Source organism: Onychomys torridus, chromosome 21 (assembly GCF_903995425.1).
Source record: "Onychomys torridus chromosome 21, mOncTor1.1, whole genome shotgun sequence".
Taxonomy (NCBI): Eukaryota; Metazoa; Chordata; class Mammalia; order Rodentia; family Cricetidae; genus Onychomys; species Onychomys torridus.
In genome coordinates, this window is record NC_050463.1 from 5478750 (window position 1) to 5494978 (window position 16229).

Sequence of the window (16229 nt, forward strand, 5' to 3'; positions counted from 1 at the left end):
TTTGTTTTTCGAGACAAGGTTTCTCTGTAACTTTGAAGCCTGTCCTGGATCTCACTCTGTAGACCAGGCTGGCCTCGAACTCACAGAATTCCTGTCTCTGCCTCTCGAATGCTGGGATGTGCCACCACTGCTGGCTCAGGAATCTCTTTTAGTGCAATGGCCCAGTGTTGGGCACTTTTGGATGTTGAACTTGCCCAAGCTTTGGGGATACTGAGTCCCCAGCCAGCTGTGATCTCCTCGCCACAGACCACAGTCTCCTGCTTCTGTCTGCTTCCACTTGCTTCTGAATGATGCTTTCTTTCCTCAGAGGATGGCAGAGGCAAGCCCCGGCCAACCAAGGCCCGGAGCAAGAAGAAGACCCCCAGCCCCCTGTCACCCCTGTTGCCGCCTGCCCCACCAACCCTGTTACCCAGTGAGGAGGTCCTGAGGCCACCACCCCCACCCAAGTCTCCGGTTCCAACAATGGGCCCCATGACCTCAGAGGGGGGTCCTCCACCAGCACCCCTCAATGTGGTGCCTCCTGGGGCACCAGGTGAGGAAGCAGAGGTGCGGCCAAGGCCCATCATCCCCATGCTGTATGTGCTTCCTCACACCAACACCACTGATGGGGACAGGGAGCGCCCTGCCCACCCACAGCTGGCACCCATGGAGCTGGGGCTGGAAGACGAAGGCCAGGCCCAAGCCGGCAGTGCACAGGTAGGTGATTAATGGCCACCAGGTGCATTTGTGGCTCTGCCCACAGCTCTGTGTAGCATCTGGATGCCAGGGTAGCAGCTGGAGTCAGTGTGTGTGTTGTGGATGACACTGGATATGAGTGCATGTGTGTGTGCTGTGGGTGACATGAGAAGATAGGAGTGCACGTGTGCATGCTGCAGGTGGCAGAGGATGTGAGTGCATTGTGTGTGCTGTAGATGACAGAGGATGTGAGTGCACGTGTGCATGCTGCGGATGACAGAGGATGTGAGTGCACGTGTGCGTGCTGCAGGTGACAGAGGATGTGAGTGCATGTGTACATGCTGCAGGTGACAGAGGATGTGAGTGCACGTGTGCGTGCTGCAGGTGACAGAGGATGTGAGTGCATGTGTACATGCTGCGGATGACAGAGGATGTGAGTGCATGTGTGCATGCTGCAGGTGGCAGGATAGGATGTGAGTGCACGTGTGCATGCTGCGGATGACAGAGGATGTGAGTGCACGTGTGCATGCTGCAGATGACAGGATGTGAGTGCACGTGTGCATGCTGCGGATGACAGAGGATGTGAGTGCACGTGTGCATGCTGCGGATGACAGAGGATGTGAGTGCATGTGTACATGCTGCGGATGACAGAGGATGTGAGTACATGTGTGTGTGCTGCAGGTGACATGTTCCAGCATTCATAGTACTGTGTGTTTCAGGCACCATCCTCCTTCTCTAAGCTGAAGGTGGAAATCAAGAAAAGCCGTCGTCATCCCTTGGGTCGGCCACCCACACGGTCCCCACTGTCTGTGGTCAAACAGGAGGCTTCAAGTGATGAAGGTGAGCAGGGCCCGGCCACCAGGCTGCTTCCTCCACTGGCGTGGGGCCCAGGCCAGCCCCTCTCCACAGGTGCAGAGTCCACCCATCCAGCCCCTTGGAGTCAGGGCCTCCAACACTGGCGCCCTCGGCACCATGCTGTGGGAAACTCACCACAGAATTCTCTGCTCCTTCACATCTGCAGAAACCCAGCTGCCCATGTTCCTGCACCTTTAACCACCCCAGTTTTTTGCTGCCTGCAGGGCCTCCACCACACCCCACCATCCAACCAGTCACTTGCCAGGACCCAGGACCTCAAATGTCATGTGACCAGTGAGGGCCAAGATCAGAACCATCTCCAACCGGGGCTGGTACCATTGATAGTTCCACTCCCCATGCAAGCAGTGGGCTGCAGAGCTCAGGGTCTCAGTGGGAAGCCGGGGGCGCGGGGTGGGGACAGAGCCTGACAGTTGGCTGAGGCCGGTGCTAGCACCTGTGCAGAGGGCGCAGAGGGCGGGCCGTGGTGACAGAGGGCTCAGGGTGTGGGCCGTGGTGACGGCGCAGGGTGCAGGCCGTGGTGGTGGAAGGGCGCAGCATGCAGGCCGTGGTTGGCATGGCAATGGGCAGCAGCTCCTGGCCCAGGTCTTCACCCTCAGTTCTGCACAGGAGCTTTATCAGCGCTTGCAGAGCTGGGCATCTAGAGTCTGTCCCTGATGTGTGGTCCAAATGCAAGCTTAGGGTGTGGCTGTGGATGGGCGGGGCTGGTGAGTGCAGGTGGTAGCCCCACGGAGGGCCCCACGGAGGGCTCCCCGGTGCCGGCCGAGCCTTGGGTACAGAGGTCTCTGCTGGCTTGCAGGGCAGGTGGAGCAGTGCCTGTGTGCAGGTCCTGGTGGGTTTCAGCTGTTGGCGGAGTCTGCGAGCTGTCAGCTCTTCCACCCAGTGCCTTACCGTGCTCACAGGATGGTGCTGGAAGCACCCAGGACCCCAAAACCTCACCACAGGAGTGACAGGAGTCTGGGGAACAGTTGAGACCAAGCCCCAGGCTCTTGCCTCCCAGCTGAGTTCTTCCCAGAAGGCACTTGGGGAGTCCTGGGCTGGCAAATTTCCCCCACTCCATACCCTGAGTGTCTCTTGGCAGGTGGCAGGGCCCAAACACGGCACAGTCTTGGGGTCTCTGGTGCCCTTGGCTGTGTGAGGCTTCCCCAGGCCGAGCAGGCTGGATACTAGGCAGGGTGTCCCAGACTGTGTGAGGAGTTCCTAGGGCTGGAAGGTGTAAGGCAGTGAGAACGGAGTGCGCGCTGCCTGACACTTCCTCTGTCCTCTCGCCCATGGGGCCATGCTGCTGCACAGGTGGGCCAGGCCTCAGCAGGCCTGTGTCTGAAGCTCCCGGGCAGCTGGGCAACACTGTGCCAGCTTCACAGACAAGAGCCTGTGTCTGAGGGTGGCGTGTTTGGTCCAGGCCTTGGGTTAAGCTCCGAGGAGACCCATGGAGGAAAACCAGCCCCTCCCTCCATGCGAGGAATGCAGCCCACCAAGTACCAGCCAGGGCCGTGCAGACGGGGGCAGCCGTGGGGTGGTGCCGCCGAGGGGCCTTGTTTTCCAACTCAAGTCCCTCCGCCCATCACAGAAGCCTTCCTGTTCTCAGGAGAGGACGATGTGAGTGACCCCGAGGCCTTGAAGTCCCTGCTGTCGCTGCAGTGGAAGAACAGGGCGGCCGGTTTCCAAGCTGAGAGGAAGTTCAATGCGGCAGCTGCCCTCAGTGAGCCCTACTGCGCCATCTGTACCCTCTTCTACCCCTACAGCCAGGTGAGCCTGCCCCCACTGAGGCTGAGCTGGGGTCCACCCGTCCCATGCAGTCCACTGCAGCCCTAGCCCCAGGGAGAGCAGCTATCCACACCCCAGACTCTGAGGATAGGTGAGGGGGAGCTGCAGCCAGCCCTCCTGTGGGACTGTCACCTCCTGATGGTCGTGCCTCTGCAGTCAGTGCAGACAGAGCGAGAGGTCCCGGCCACTCCAGGGGACAGTACTGTCCAGCCACCCTCAAAGAGTGGCCAGAGGACACGGCCACTGATCCCCGAGATGTGCTTCACTTCGAGTGGGGAGAACACGGAGCCACTGCCTGCCAATTCCTATGTCGGCGAGGATGGTACCAGCCCGCTCATTTCCTGTGCTCACTGCTGCCTGCAGGTCCACGCCAGTGAGTATTCTGCAGCCATCTGGGTGGGAGGGGCTCTGGGGACAGGAGGGCACTTTCTGGACCCAAGGTATCTTGAGTTTGGGGGAGGGGGGACACTGTCCAGGTGTGAGGGACAGCAAGTGTGAGGGAGCTGCAGGTGTGGAGGGCTGCAGGTGTGGAGAGCTGCAGGTGTGGAGGGAGGGCTGCAGATGTGGGGAGCTGCAGATGTGGGGAGCTGCAGGTGTGGAGGGCTGCAGATGTGAAGGAGCTGCAGGTGTGGAGGGCTGCAGGTGTGGGGAGCTGCAGGTGTGGAGGGCTGCAGGTGTGGAGGGCTGCAGGTGTGGGGAGTGCGGTGTGGGGGCTGCAGGTGTGGGGCTGCAGTGTGGAGCTGCAGGTGTGGAGGCTGCAGGTGGTGGAGGGCTGCAGGTGTGGGAGCTGAGGTGTGGAGGGCTGCAGGTGTGGGAGTGCAGGTGTGGAGGGAGGGCTGCAGGTGTGGAGGGCTGCAGATGTGGGGAGCTGCAGGTGTGGAGGGCTGCAGGTGTGGAGGGCTGCAGGTGTGGGGAGCTGCAGGTGTGGAGGGCTGCAGGTGTGGGGAGCTGCAGGTGTGAGGCTGCAGGTGTGGGGAGCTGTAGGTGTGGAGGGCTGCAGGTGTGGGGAGCTGCAGGTGTGGAGGGCTGCAGGTGTGAGGGAGCTGCAGGTGTGGAGGGCTGCAGGTGTGGAGGGAGGGCTGCAGGTGTGGAGGGCTGCAGGTGTGGAGGGCTGCAGGTGTGGGGAGCTGCAGGTGTGGAGGGCTGCAGGTGTGGGGCTGCAGGTGTGGAGGGCTGCAGGTGTGAGGGAGCTACAGGTGTGGAGGGCTGCAGGTGTGGAGGGAGGGCTGCAGGTGTGGAGGGCTGCAGGTGTGGGGAGCTGCAGGTGGGGCTGCAAGTGGGGCTGCAGTGTTGGAGGGCTAGGTGTGGGAGCTGCAGTGTTGGAGGGCTGCAGGTGTGGAGGGGCTGCAGGTGTGGAGGCTGCAGTGTGGGAGTGCAGGTGTGGAGGGCGCAGGCTGTGGAGGGGCAGGTGTGGAGCTGCAGGTGTGGAGGCTGCAGGTGTGGGAGCTGCAGGTGTGGAGGGTTCAGGTGTGGGGAGCTGCAGGTGGGGAGGGCTGCAGGTGTGGAGGGCTGCAGGTGTGGAGGGAGGGCTGCAGGTGTGGAGGGAGGGCTGCAGGTGTGGATGAGGGGCTGCGACAGATTTGGTCTGATCCAAGCACTCTACTGTCTTCCAGGTTGCTACGGTGTCCGGCCTGAGCTGGCCAAGGAGGGCTGGACATGCTCCCGGTGTGCGGCCCATGCCTGGACTGCGGTAACTCACCTGTGCTGGGTGGCGACTAAAGCCTGGGAGGTCCTAGGCCTCCATGGGCCGGTGGTCTTGATCTTAGCTGTGCTGCGGCTGGGGCTTGACAGTCACTATCCCTAGGGTGTCCCTTGGGTGGGGTGGTACGTAGTGAAGGTGGCTGCACTTCACCCTGTTGCTCTGTCCCCCAGGAATGCTGTCTGTGCAACCTCCGTGGGGGAGCGCTGCAGACGACCACGGAGCACAGGTGTGTGCTCTGCCCTGCCCAGCTCTCACCCTCCTGTCTCTCTGCCCAGCTTCTCTGGAGGTTGGAGAGAGAGACAGGGAATCCGCCATGAGGGGAGCAGTGTCCTGAATGTCCTCCCCGGCCCACCCTCCCACCCCCCAGCCTGGCTGGCCCCTCGGAACCTCAGCAGTGCGCTTGTGACCCTGCCCTGACCTCTCAGGTGGATTCATGTGGTCTGCGCCATTGCAGTCCCCGAGGTACGGTTCCTGAATGTGATTGAGCGCAACCCTGTGGACGTCAGTGCCATCCCTGAGCAGCGGTGGAAACTGGTAGGTCCCCAAGGCTGTGGCCACCAACCGTAACCCTGGGGTGGACTAAGAGACCCTAGGAAGACAGCCCAGCCCAGCCCAGGACTGCCATTTCTCCAGACCCAAAGCCCTGCAGCAGGGTGGGGAGCTCTGTGCAGTGTGCAGGGCACAGTCCCCCAGGTGCAGCCCTGCAGCCCTGGTCCAAGTATCCCAGCTCGCTACAGACACTTCCGGTACTGTTAGTGCCTGAGCTCAGCATGCTCATGCTGCACGAGAGCCATCTCTCCAGGCCATGCAGCAGCTGTAGCCTGCCTCTCTGCCCAGCCTGCCCCTCCATGGTGCTTGCTTTCTCTGACTTGAGGAAGAGGAGCCTTGTCCTATGCTGTGACCCCCCTCAGAGTGACATCCCAAGCTTCATCTTCCTCCACCATGTCACAGCAGTGTGCCCTGTGTGTATGCACACGTGTGCGGGCACCTGTGGAGTCCTTGCCCTCCATCCTGCTTGAGGTGGGGTCTTTCCGTGTAGACGCACGCCCAGCTACCTGGCCGCTCAGCTTCCCCAGGTTCCCAGCTCTGACTCCCATCATGCCATAGCCCAGCCCTGCAGTTGGACAAGTGCTTTCCCACTGAGCCACCTCCTCAGGTTCTTCCTTTCTTTCTGTACATGGCTGAGTGACCAGGCTCACCTGCCTGGCTCTGCATCTTAGAGCACTGTGATGCTAATGATGGCGGTAGAGTCAGATGCAGGACACATTCTGCCTCTGCATGCATGCCACAGGCACACTGGGTTGTCACACTGCTCTGAAACTCGGAGGAACCCTTCCCTGTGTCTCCCATCGCCGCCCTTGGCATGCAGCCCTCCCCCACTGTCAGGACGCAGGTCCACGGTGTATCCTGAACCCCCGTCTTGATGGTTCCCCTCGTGACCGCACCAGGGCACCTGCTTGGATCCACCTCCTTTGAAAACTATTGGCCCCGTCCTTGACCCAGTTCCAGTTGGATCACTTAGGATCTGGTGAAGACACTCCATGTTGCTTCTGGCTCATTAATGAACACACACACACACACACACACACACACACACACACACACACACCTCTGTAGCAGGATTGTGAGGGAGGTCAGAGGTCCAAGTTTGCTTGCCCATGTACAGTGTACCTCTAGAGTGGACTGCCATGGCCATCTGGAGAGCATCGGTGTCCCCAGGCCTGTCTTGCTGCAATCCCTGTCTCCAGCATCCTCTCCTGCCCCTGGGTGTGGGCTGAGTGGGGCCTGGATGCAGATGGCTACCTGTGTCCAGGGCCTGGGGCAGGGGCTTCCTACATCTGGAAGTCAGGGGGTGCGGGAGTGGAGATGGCTCAGCTCAGACCTTAGCATAGCCTCTGCTAGCACCACACTAGTGGGGAGGGTGGCTGGCGTGCTCAGGCTGGAGGCCAGGCCCTCAGTTAGGGCGTGGACAGTGCCCTGTACTTGTACAGTCTGCCTGGTTCATTTCCCAGGCCGCCGCCAGGACACGCCGGTGGAGGGCTGCTGGGGAGCCCTGCAGGGACTGGGTGGCTCACAGCCAGAGCCTGGGCTCCCTGCTGGCTGGTGACAGGGTCACAAGTCCAGGGGCCTGGCACCAAGTCCCAGCCCAGGTGCGGGCCACCTGAGCAGGCCCAGTGGATAGCCTCAGAGACCCCTCTAGAAGCTACAGCTGGATGCCTTTTTTTTTGAGACACAGTTTCTCTGTGTAGCCCTGGCTGTCCTGGATCTCACTTGGTAGCCCAGGCTGGACTCGAACTCACAAAGATTAGTCTGGGTCTGCCTCCCGAGTGCTGGGATTAAAGGCGTGTGCCACCACCGCCCGGCCAACTGGGTGCCTTTTAATGAGAGCATTATGGCTCAGGTGTATGGCATGCTGACTACAAATCCTGTATGTGCCCTCTCCTTGGTCCTGACTATTTGTTTGATTTATTTTTTAAAACTTATTTTTTATGTATACAGTGTTCTGCTTGCATGTACCCCTGCAGGCCAGAAGAGGGTACCAGCTCTCATTACAGATGGTTGTGAGCCACCATGTGGGTGCTGGGAATTGAACTCAGGACCTTTGGAAGAGCAGTCGGTGCTCTAACCTCTGAGCCATCTCTCCAGCCCAGTCCTGACAATTTAAAACCCTGATGGCCCTGCGCTGGGAGACCCACACACACCCAGCTCTGGGCTACAGGGAGAAGGCCTGAGAAGAGGTGGTTTGGGTTCAGGTACCATCAAGCCCCAGTCCTGGCCTGTGGTTGTTCTGGAAGGTTCCTCCCTGTCCTTGCTGGTAACCCTGCACCCCATCCTCTGCAGAAGTGTGTGTACTGCCGCAAGCGGATGAAGAAGGTGTCCGGCGCCTGCATCCAGTGCTCCTACGAGCACTGTTCCACGTCCTTCCATGTGACCTGCGCACATGCAGCTGGTGTCCTCATGGAGCCTGACGACTGGCCCTATGTAGTGTCCATTACCTGCCTTAAGCACAGAGCAGGTGGCGCTGGGGTGAGTGCTGAGGCCAGATTCCTGTCTACACGAGGGACTCCGTCCCTGTGGGCTAGCCCTGCCCACCTGGCCTCGCCCACCTGGGCCAAACTCCACCCACATGTGCCATTCCCCGCCCCGCAGGGTCAGCTCCTGCGCGCTGTGTCCCTGGGCCAGGTCGTCATCACCAAGAACAGGAACGGGCTGTACTATCGCTGTCGTGTCATTGGCAGCACCGCGCAGACCTTCTACGAGGTCAACTTTGACGACGGTTCCTACAGCGACAACCTGTATCCAGAGAGCATCACTGTGAGGGACATGGCAGGGAGGGGGGGGGCTGGCGGGCACCCCGGGCGGGCGGGCAGGACCTCACCGTCTGCTTCCTGCAGAGCAGAGACTGCTTGCGGCTAGGGCCGCCTCCCGAGGGCGAGCTGGTGGAGCTGCGGTGGACAGACGGTAACCTGTATAGAGCCAGGTTCATCTCCGCGGCCACCAGCCTCATCTACCAGGTGAGCAGCCTGCAGCGGCCCTCTGGCAGACACTCAGCCTCTGCCAGCCTACCCCATGCCAGTGCTCACACAGGCTAAGGGCGTGGAGGCCAGGGCTGCGGACGTGCCGCACCGGGGTTGGGCTCGGGGAGCTACCCACAGAGCAGCCTGGGGTGGAGATGCCAGCCTGAATGGTGCAGCCACACCTTGTCTCAAAACAGCAGGAAGCACAGAGCCAACCAACAGAGAACTGCAACACTGCTGTGCTCCCACCTGGGCAGACGGGAGGAGAGGGGCAGGTCCAGCCCAGCCATCCCTTCTCCCCTGGAGACAAGGCAGCTTGGGCACACAGCACAGTGTGTGTCCAAGCAAGATGCTGGCACCAAGTGGGAGGCCAGCCAGGTTACCCCACCCTGGATCCCAATAGCCAGGGGATGGCTGTATTCACTTGTCCATCACACTCCTCTCAAGACAGTTCCAGAAGCCTGTGTGAGCCCATGCAGACAGCCTGGACCGAGGGCTGTAGCTGTTCAGAATATTGGGGGGGTGGCACAGCCGGCCCTTTGGAATAGCACAGATGGGTGGCAGCAGGCACCTTCCAGAACTCCCCTCCTGGTGAACCTGACTCTCGGTGTACAGGACTGTCAGCACCACACTGCAGTCCAGCTGCTTCCTGGCAGGCCTGTCCAGGCTCACCCCCTGCTCCAGTGTCCCCTCAAAGGCACCGGAGGAGCCATGGCCTCCACCACTTGACTTCATCCAGCCCAGGAGGCCAGGCTGGGACCTAGGCCACTGTTCACTTGGGTTCCTCACTGCTGTCACCAGAGAAGGTGGCCTGGTGCCAGATCACCCACCGTGTCCACCTCCCAGCCCAGCAGCCTGACCCTTCCCTTAGACATCACTTCTGGAGGAGGGGGTCTGTTTGGGGTGGCATGCCAAGCTGCCATTCTGGGTTGAAGAAAGCAGGTCTTGAGGACCCTGGGGACCCCTTAGCCTCCTGTGCCCTGCCCTCTGCAGTCACAGCTGGCGTCTGGTCCTGGAGGCCACAGCACTGCTGCCGAGGCGCATTTTACCCATGTTGGCCATCTGCCACCCAGGGCCCGCTCAGGATCTTGGCAGCCCCGGGCTTGGCCAGCTGTCCCCAGGGCTCTGTGACCCTAGGAAGCCTGAGTCTGCCCCCTCTGAGCTCTTGGTAGGTATGGGCCCCATGCTGAGACCCCATGTTGCTACAGGTGGAGTTTGAGGACGGGTCTCAGCTGACGGTGAAGCGTGGGGACATCTTCACCCTGGAAGAGGAGCTGCCCAAGAGGGTGCGGTCTCGGCTGGTGAGTATCCTGGGCACCTCCCTCTGGGGCATGGACGATGCAGTCCCACACAGGCTGTCCCCACCTCCTTGGCCATAAGTGACGCCCTGGCACTGACCACAGTCATCAGGGCTCACGACCCTGGACTCTGCTTAGCCAGGGGACAGGTGTCTACTTTGCAGAGTCTGTGGATCTAGGGACAAGTGGGGACCACACCTTGGGTGTGAGTCGGTACAGTGACAAGCGTGGTCCTGAGGGCTTTGCCGGGGCGACAGCCTGATCCATCTCATCTCTGTAGCTGTTTTTTGTTCGTGTTTGTTTTTGATAGCTCTCTGGGGACTCTCCAGCCAGCTCCCCAAAAATACACAGAAACTTATTCTTTCTTACGAATGCCTAGCCTTAGCTTGGCTTGTTTCTAGCCACCTTTTCTAGCTTAAATTATCCTGCTTCTCTTTACATTTTGCCCCTGGGCTTTTTACCTTTACTTATTCTATATATCTTTCTTTCCTTCTTACTCCTTGGCTGGTTGTGTGGCTGGGTGGCTGGATCCTGGTGTCCTCCTCTCCTCCTTTTCCCGCTCTTCTCTTAAGCCTAGATTTCTTCTATTTATCCTCTCTGCCTGGCAGCCCCACCTAGGTCTCCCTCCTGCCTAGCTCTTGGCCATTCAGCTCTTTAATAGAAAAATCAAGTGTTTTAGGCAAACAGAGTAACAAAACTTTACTGAATTAAATGTAATATAAAAGAATGCAATACATCTTTGTATCAGTAAACATATTCTACAGCATAAATGAATGTAGCACATCTTAAATTAATATTCTACAACATATCTCTGATGTCTGTAGTCACTGAGCACTGGCACGCCGCAGGAGCCCAGCTTCTCTGGAGAGGATGTGAAGGCTGCTAAGCGCCCACGGGTGGCCACCATGCTGGCCACCACCACGGAGGACACAGGGCACAGCCCAGAATACCTGGCCTTCATGGAGAGCCTGCTGCAGGCACAGGGCCGACCTGGGGCACCCTTCTAGATGCTGCCCACTCTTGTCCCCACTGCGGGACCTACCTGGGCAACAGGACCAGCAGGGTCCAACATGGCCGGACTCAGGGAGAGGGGCCAGTGTCCCTGGACTGCAGCGATTCCGTGGACCCGGCCTGGCTGTGCTTTCCTCCTAACGGTGCTACGGGGCATCCCAGAGCCCCCTGTGACAGACGCCAGCCAAGGACGCTGGGGCACAGCCCCAACCTGTTTTCTAGATTTGTGGCTTTAAAAACTGACTGCGGACAAGCTCGTTTTCCTCGCAGCTGAGATGCGAGGAGATAAAAGCTTCGCCCTTGTTTGCTGCCTGCAGATGTCGTCTGTCTGCTGAGCAGGTGGAGAGGTACTTTTGTATAGGTGCCACCCTGGAGGACGACAGCCCAGTGCACAGTGACCTGTGTGGTGGCTGCTTGTGGTGTCTTCTGCTTCCTGCTGGGGGAGGTGGGCCCTGCAGGAGCGTGAGAGTCCCTTCCCCATGCTGCCCCCACGCCCAGGCACAGTCCACCTCACTCTGCCTCCACTGCCTGGGATGGCAGGTGTCCCCAGGGGTGAGCCAGGCTTCCAAGGTGGCTGAGTCCCAGCTGTGGCCTGGGGTTCGTGAGCCTTCAGCCGTGACGGAGCCTCTGCGGCTGAGGGCAGGGAAGCGGGTGCCACCTTCCCTTGCAGCGCGAGTCAAGAGACAGGGACACAGACTGCACTGGTGGTGCTGCCTGTGGGTTAGCGCTGTCTCTTTAGAGGCCACTGCCACCCTAGCGCCTCATCTGTAAGTGACAAAGGACCGCACAAGACAAGCCTGGCCTGGGACCTGCTGGGTACTTGGAGGGACTGGGCCTCTCATGAGTGCCCAGTGGCCGCCGTGTCCATGTGTACTTTGAAATTCTATTTATATTGTAAAGAGAATAAAAAGGGCCCAACTTGGGCCTAGAGGAAGAGGCTGGGCCACGGAGGTCTCGGGCTGCGTCCCTGTGGGCTCTGCAGTGGCTGCTGAGGCCCTGCACACACTCCTCACAGAGAGGCCTGGGTTTTACTCTGTGCAAAAAAAACAAAACAAAACAACAAAACCTTGCCCCCCTTTCCTCCCCACCCCAAATGAAGGGTGTGGTATTTTTGCCTCCGTCTCGGGCCTCTCGTTCAGTATCAATTAAAGCCCTTGAGCACTTCCTGTTCCCGCCTGGCCATGGCTGTGCCCTCATTTCTGGCCAGGGCCAGATGGGCTCAGGATGGAGGTCTCCTTTGCCAGGATGATGGGAACAGCCTGTCCTGGTCTGGATGTAGGGGCTGCCAGGAGGTGGGACACCATCCCCAAGACATCTCCATCGTACCCCAGTGGCCTGGGGCTGAGTCAGTGTGTCCCCACAAGATGCCAGGGCTCTCTGCCTCCCCTTGCTTGTCAGCAGCCCAGCTTCTGTCAGCCTCCCATGCTGGCTAGGGCCACAGATGAGCAAAGGTCCTGGGGTCGAGCAGAGGGAGCCCAGCAAGAGTCACAGAGGGAGGAGTGGGGGCAGGGTGGGCCTGCTGGTGGGCTGCAAGGCAGACCTGGGTTTGACCCAAGGGAGAGGAGGGCGGGAGCCATGGAGTGCTGTGGGTAGAAGCCCAGAGGGTACTCACAAAGGGATGTCAGCAGCAGACAGCCAGGTGGGGCAGATGACCCTTGTTTTCCATTCCTCTTTGAAGCATAAAATAGACTTTGGGACAGGCAAAAGCTCTGGAGAGAAAAGGGGAGGCAGCCTTGGCAGGGACATGGCCAGGATCCTGTGGAGGTAGGGTGCTGTTCCAGGAGGGAACATCTAAATAGCTCTGACCCTGGCTGGCACATCCTACTGAGCTCAGACTGTGGCCTGCAGCCCTGGGCCAAATCTGGCCCTAGACCTGTTTTTTTGTCAATAAAGTTTTATTTGCACATGGGCCACTGTGATACTTATTTGCATGTGGCAGCCATTGGCCCTACCTTAGATTGCTGTGTGATTGTCTGGCCTGGAAAGCTGAACCTAGATTGGACCTGAGCTACCGGCTGCACAGCCCCTGCCCTGGCAGCCATCTCTTCCTGCAGCAGCCAGGGGGTGCCCAGGAACACTGAGTCCATGCCTGCCTTCTTCAGCAAAGCCCACCCGGTCCTGCCTGCCCCTGCCCCTGCCCCATCCCCTCTGTTCCTGTCACTCATAGGCTCTTGGGTTTGGAGAGCATGATTCCTGCATTAACCTGGGAGCTCAGGGTGGAAAGACGGTATGGCCTCCATCCTTGTCCAGGCAAGCTCCACAGATGAGTGCAGCCCTGGCTCTAAACCCCAGTGATCACAGCTCACAGCCTCCTGGACAACCTTAAAAGCTATGTCTCCTTCTCTGTCATCACACATTCCCACACTGCTCTACATCTCTTTGAAAAGCTGGCCATTGAGCCGCCCAGGCCTGTGGAGAACCCCAGGGACGTCACCAAAGCAGGCACAAGGGGATCTGCCTCAGGGCCTTGGCAGCCAAGCAGTGACCTCATGGCTACAGAGGGCTCCTGTCATGACAGATGTCCCCCACTGCTGACAGCTGAGCAGAGTGGAGAACTCACATCCAATTTGTTCCCACACAGCCCAGTGTTATCCTCAAGAAACGGAACCCAAGTTTTGGCTGCTTAGATGAGACCTGAGTGTTCACGTGGGCAGCCAGATACCTCCCTGCTGCTGATTTTCTTCATTTCTGTGACTGCTGGAAGTTGGAGTCGCAGAGCAGGGGCTTGGGTGATAGGCGATAGTCCTTGCAAGCTGGAAGCTTGAAGACCAAGTTGAGGGCCCACAGGGCTGTGCCCAACACAAGACTCCATGTTCAGCCTACAGGAATCCTGAATCTCTTGGCTTGTGACATGATTGCTTTAGCTTCCGTCTCGGTGTTAGTCAAAGTTTCTATTGCTGTGATCAGACACCATAACCCAAGCAACTTGGGGGAGGGAAGGGTTAATTCAGTTTACACTTCCACATTGCTCTTCATAATCCAGGAACTGGAGGCAGGAGCTGAGGCAGAGGCCATGGAGGATGCTGCTGACTGGCTTGCTCCCTGTGGCTTGCTCAACCTGCTTTCTTATAGAACCCAGGACCAGCAGCCCAGGGATGGCCCCACCCACAGTGGACTGGGGCCTCCCACATCAATCACTAATTAAGAAAATGCGGGTTGGGGATTTAGCTCAGTGGTAGTCTAGCAAGTGCAAGGCCCTGGGTTCGATCCTCAGCTCCAGAAAAACAAAACAAAACAAAAGAAAGAAAAAGAAAATGCCCTACAGCCCAGTCTTATGGAGGTATTTTCTCAATTTAGGATCCTTGACATAGAATGAGTCAGGACACTGGTCTTCTCACAGCTTTGTTTTTTTATGTCTCCCTGGGGGTCTCCCATAAAGACTCTTGTCATAGGTTTGAGATCCTTTCAAACAAACCAGCCCAGCCCCTTAGCCCAGCAGCACCCTCAACAAACATACCTTCTCCCAGGAAAGCCTTATCCACAGGTAATGGGAGAAAAAATTAAAATAGATATTAGGCTGGGGACGTGGTCAGGGTGGAGCCCCGCCTAGAATCCTCAGTGAGGGGCTGGGGGCGTGGTCAGGGTGGAGCCCCGCCCAGAATCCCCAGTGAGGGGCTGGGGGCGTGGTCAGGGTGGAGCCCCGCCTAGAATCCCCAGTGAGGGGCTGGGGGCGTGGTCAGGGGGTTGAACAGTGACAGTTAGGTTTAGTAATCCACAGCTTCCTGCTGATTGTAGGAGGAAGGAGCAGGCAAAGTGCCCCTGGCTAAGGTGGTGCCCACTGTCAGGTTGTGGTCTCTGGGTTTTGCGTTGCACAGATGGTTTGTGTGCTTGGTTTTTTTGGTTTTGTTTTTTAATAATCTAGTGTTGGACAAGGTCGATGTTTCTAGTGCAAACAATACTGAAGCAGGACACCTAGGGACACCAGCCCCAGTTCATGCACAGTGCTGGGGACAGAAGTCTGCCTACAGTCCACAGATATAGTTAATTTTTATGTATTTATTTTTTTTGTCATTGAGTTGAGTTTTTGTTTTGTTTTTTTGAGACATGGTTGCTCTGTGCAACCCTGGCTGTCCTGGAACTCACTCTGTAGCCCAGGCTGGCCTTGAACTCACAGAGATCCGCCTGCCTCTGCCTCCTGAGTGCTGGAAATAAAGGCGTGCGCCACCACGCCTTCCAGCCTTCAGTGAACAGTGTTCTGCAGGTTGAGGACATGCATGTGTGTGTGTGGAGGACACAGGTCACCACTGGGTGTCTCCCCTCAGTTGCTCCCCTCACTGAGCCCAGAGCTGATCCATTCGGCCAGGCTGTCTGGCCAGCAGGCCCAGGAGACCCTCGGGTCTGCACAACTGCACCATGCCTGGCTGGCTGTCCCTGTGGGTTGGGTCCTTGTGTCCCTGCAGTACACTCTCTGGTCATGACCTGCGTTTTCTTCAGTGTGGAATATGGTGTTTGGTTAGAAAAGTGGGTATGATTTGTGCTCATGCAGCGGCCCCTCCTGGCGTCCCCAGCTGCCCACTCTGATCTTCGAAAAGATGCCCTGTGGCTCCTAAAACAAGGGTGGACAAGGACTAGTCACGATCAGCAGAAATCCTCGCTGCAGTTTCTGGTTGGCTTCTATGCAGAAGACAGGAAATCACAATTGCTTCCCAGGCTTCTTGGCCAGGCTCCACGGTCACATGGCACGGCCCTGGGGGATGAACATAAGTGGCTGGGGAATTCTAGGGACATCTCTGTCTTCTCCCCAAGAACAACAGTCAGGTGGTGCCACCCGTTTCTGTCGTTCACTAACCTCCTTTCTCCTGTGTGCAATGTGGTGTGATGGCTGGAGTCACAGCAGCCATCAACAGTCCTGAGTGAGGCTAAGTGCTCATGAGGTCCCTCGGGGGTTGGTTGTGTGAATTGTCCCGTCATGGCCAATCTCAGGCTACCAGCATGATGTTGCAAAATCTTGTGGGTTAGAGAATACACCCAAGCATGACAATGGCTGTGTAGCCACAGTATTAGCCAGGGAAGTGTTCTGGATTCTTCTGGAATCATCCATCTGAAAGCTGATAACATTTGATTTCTTGTTACAGCCCCAGAGTTTATGGTGATTGACTCCCTGCAGCCCAGACACCCGACTGGTGGCCTGCAGCCTGGCTTGTCCTATGCAACCTTTGAGGGTGACTTCCAGCCAGCTCCAGCAGGAAGTCTGTGGGTAGAATGTTGGAGTCTCAACTGTTTGCTTAGTAACAGGGTAACATGACACATCGTGAAGGCCCAGGCCCCGGAAGCCTGTCACCTGTCACCTCTTGGGGCTGGTGGCCACAGACCCGCAGCTCAGGGCGTGAGGTTCAGCTGTGTCTTCTGATTCTGAGTGGGCTGCTGTCACGCCTGGGTGAGCCT

At 58.3% G+C, this 16229-nt stretch overlaps 1 protein-coding gene across 7 annotated transcripts in view; it reads left to right on the plus strand.

The window, feature by feature from the left end:
- The window catches only part of Kdm4b (lysine demethylase 4B), a 91331-nt gene extending 78578 nt beyond the window's left edge, over positions 1-12753 (plus strand). For 4 of the 7 annotated variants that reach the window (XM_036171412.1, XM_036171411.1, XM_036171413.1 and 1 more), the window contains 11 exons: positions 308-696; positions 1395-1515; positions 3119-3297; positions 3472-3688; positions 4929-5005; positions 5188-5243; positions 5443-5551; positions 7859-8332; positions 8413-8532; positions 9744-9836; positions 10658-12753. In XM_036171412.1, coding sequence (XP_036027305.1) covers positions 308-696; positions 1395-1515; positions 3119-3297; positions 3472-3688; positions 4929-5005; positions 5188-5243; positions 5443-5551; positions 7859-8332; positions 8413-8532; positions 9744-9836; positions 10658-10840 — 2018 coding nt within the window. In that variant the 3' untranslated portion in view covers positions 10841-12753. The remainder of the gene's footprint in view (positions 1-307; positions 697-1394; positions 1516-3118; positions 3298-3471; positions 3689-4928; positions 5006-5187; positions 5244-5442; positions 5552-7858; positions 8333-8412; positions 8533-9743; positions 9837-10657) is intronic. The other 3 variants (XM_036171416.1, XM_036171417.1, XM_036171414.1) reach the window with 2 other exon arrangements.
- Positions 12754-16229: the final 3476 nt, after the last annotated feature.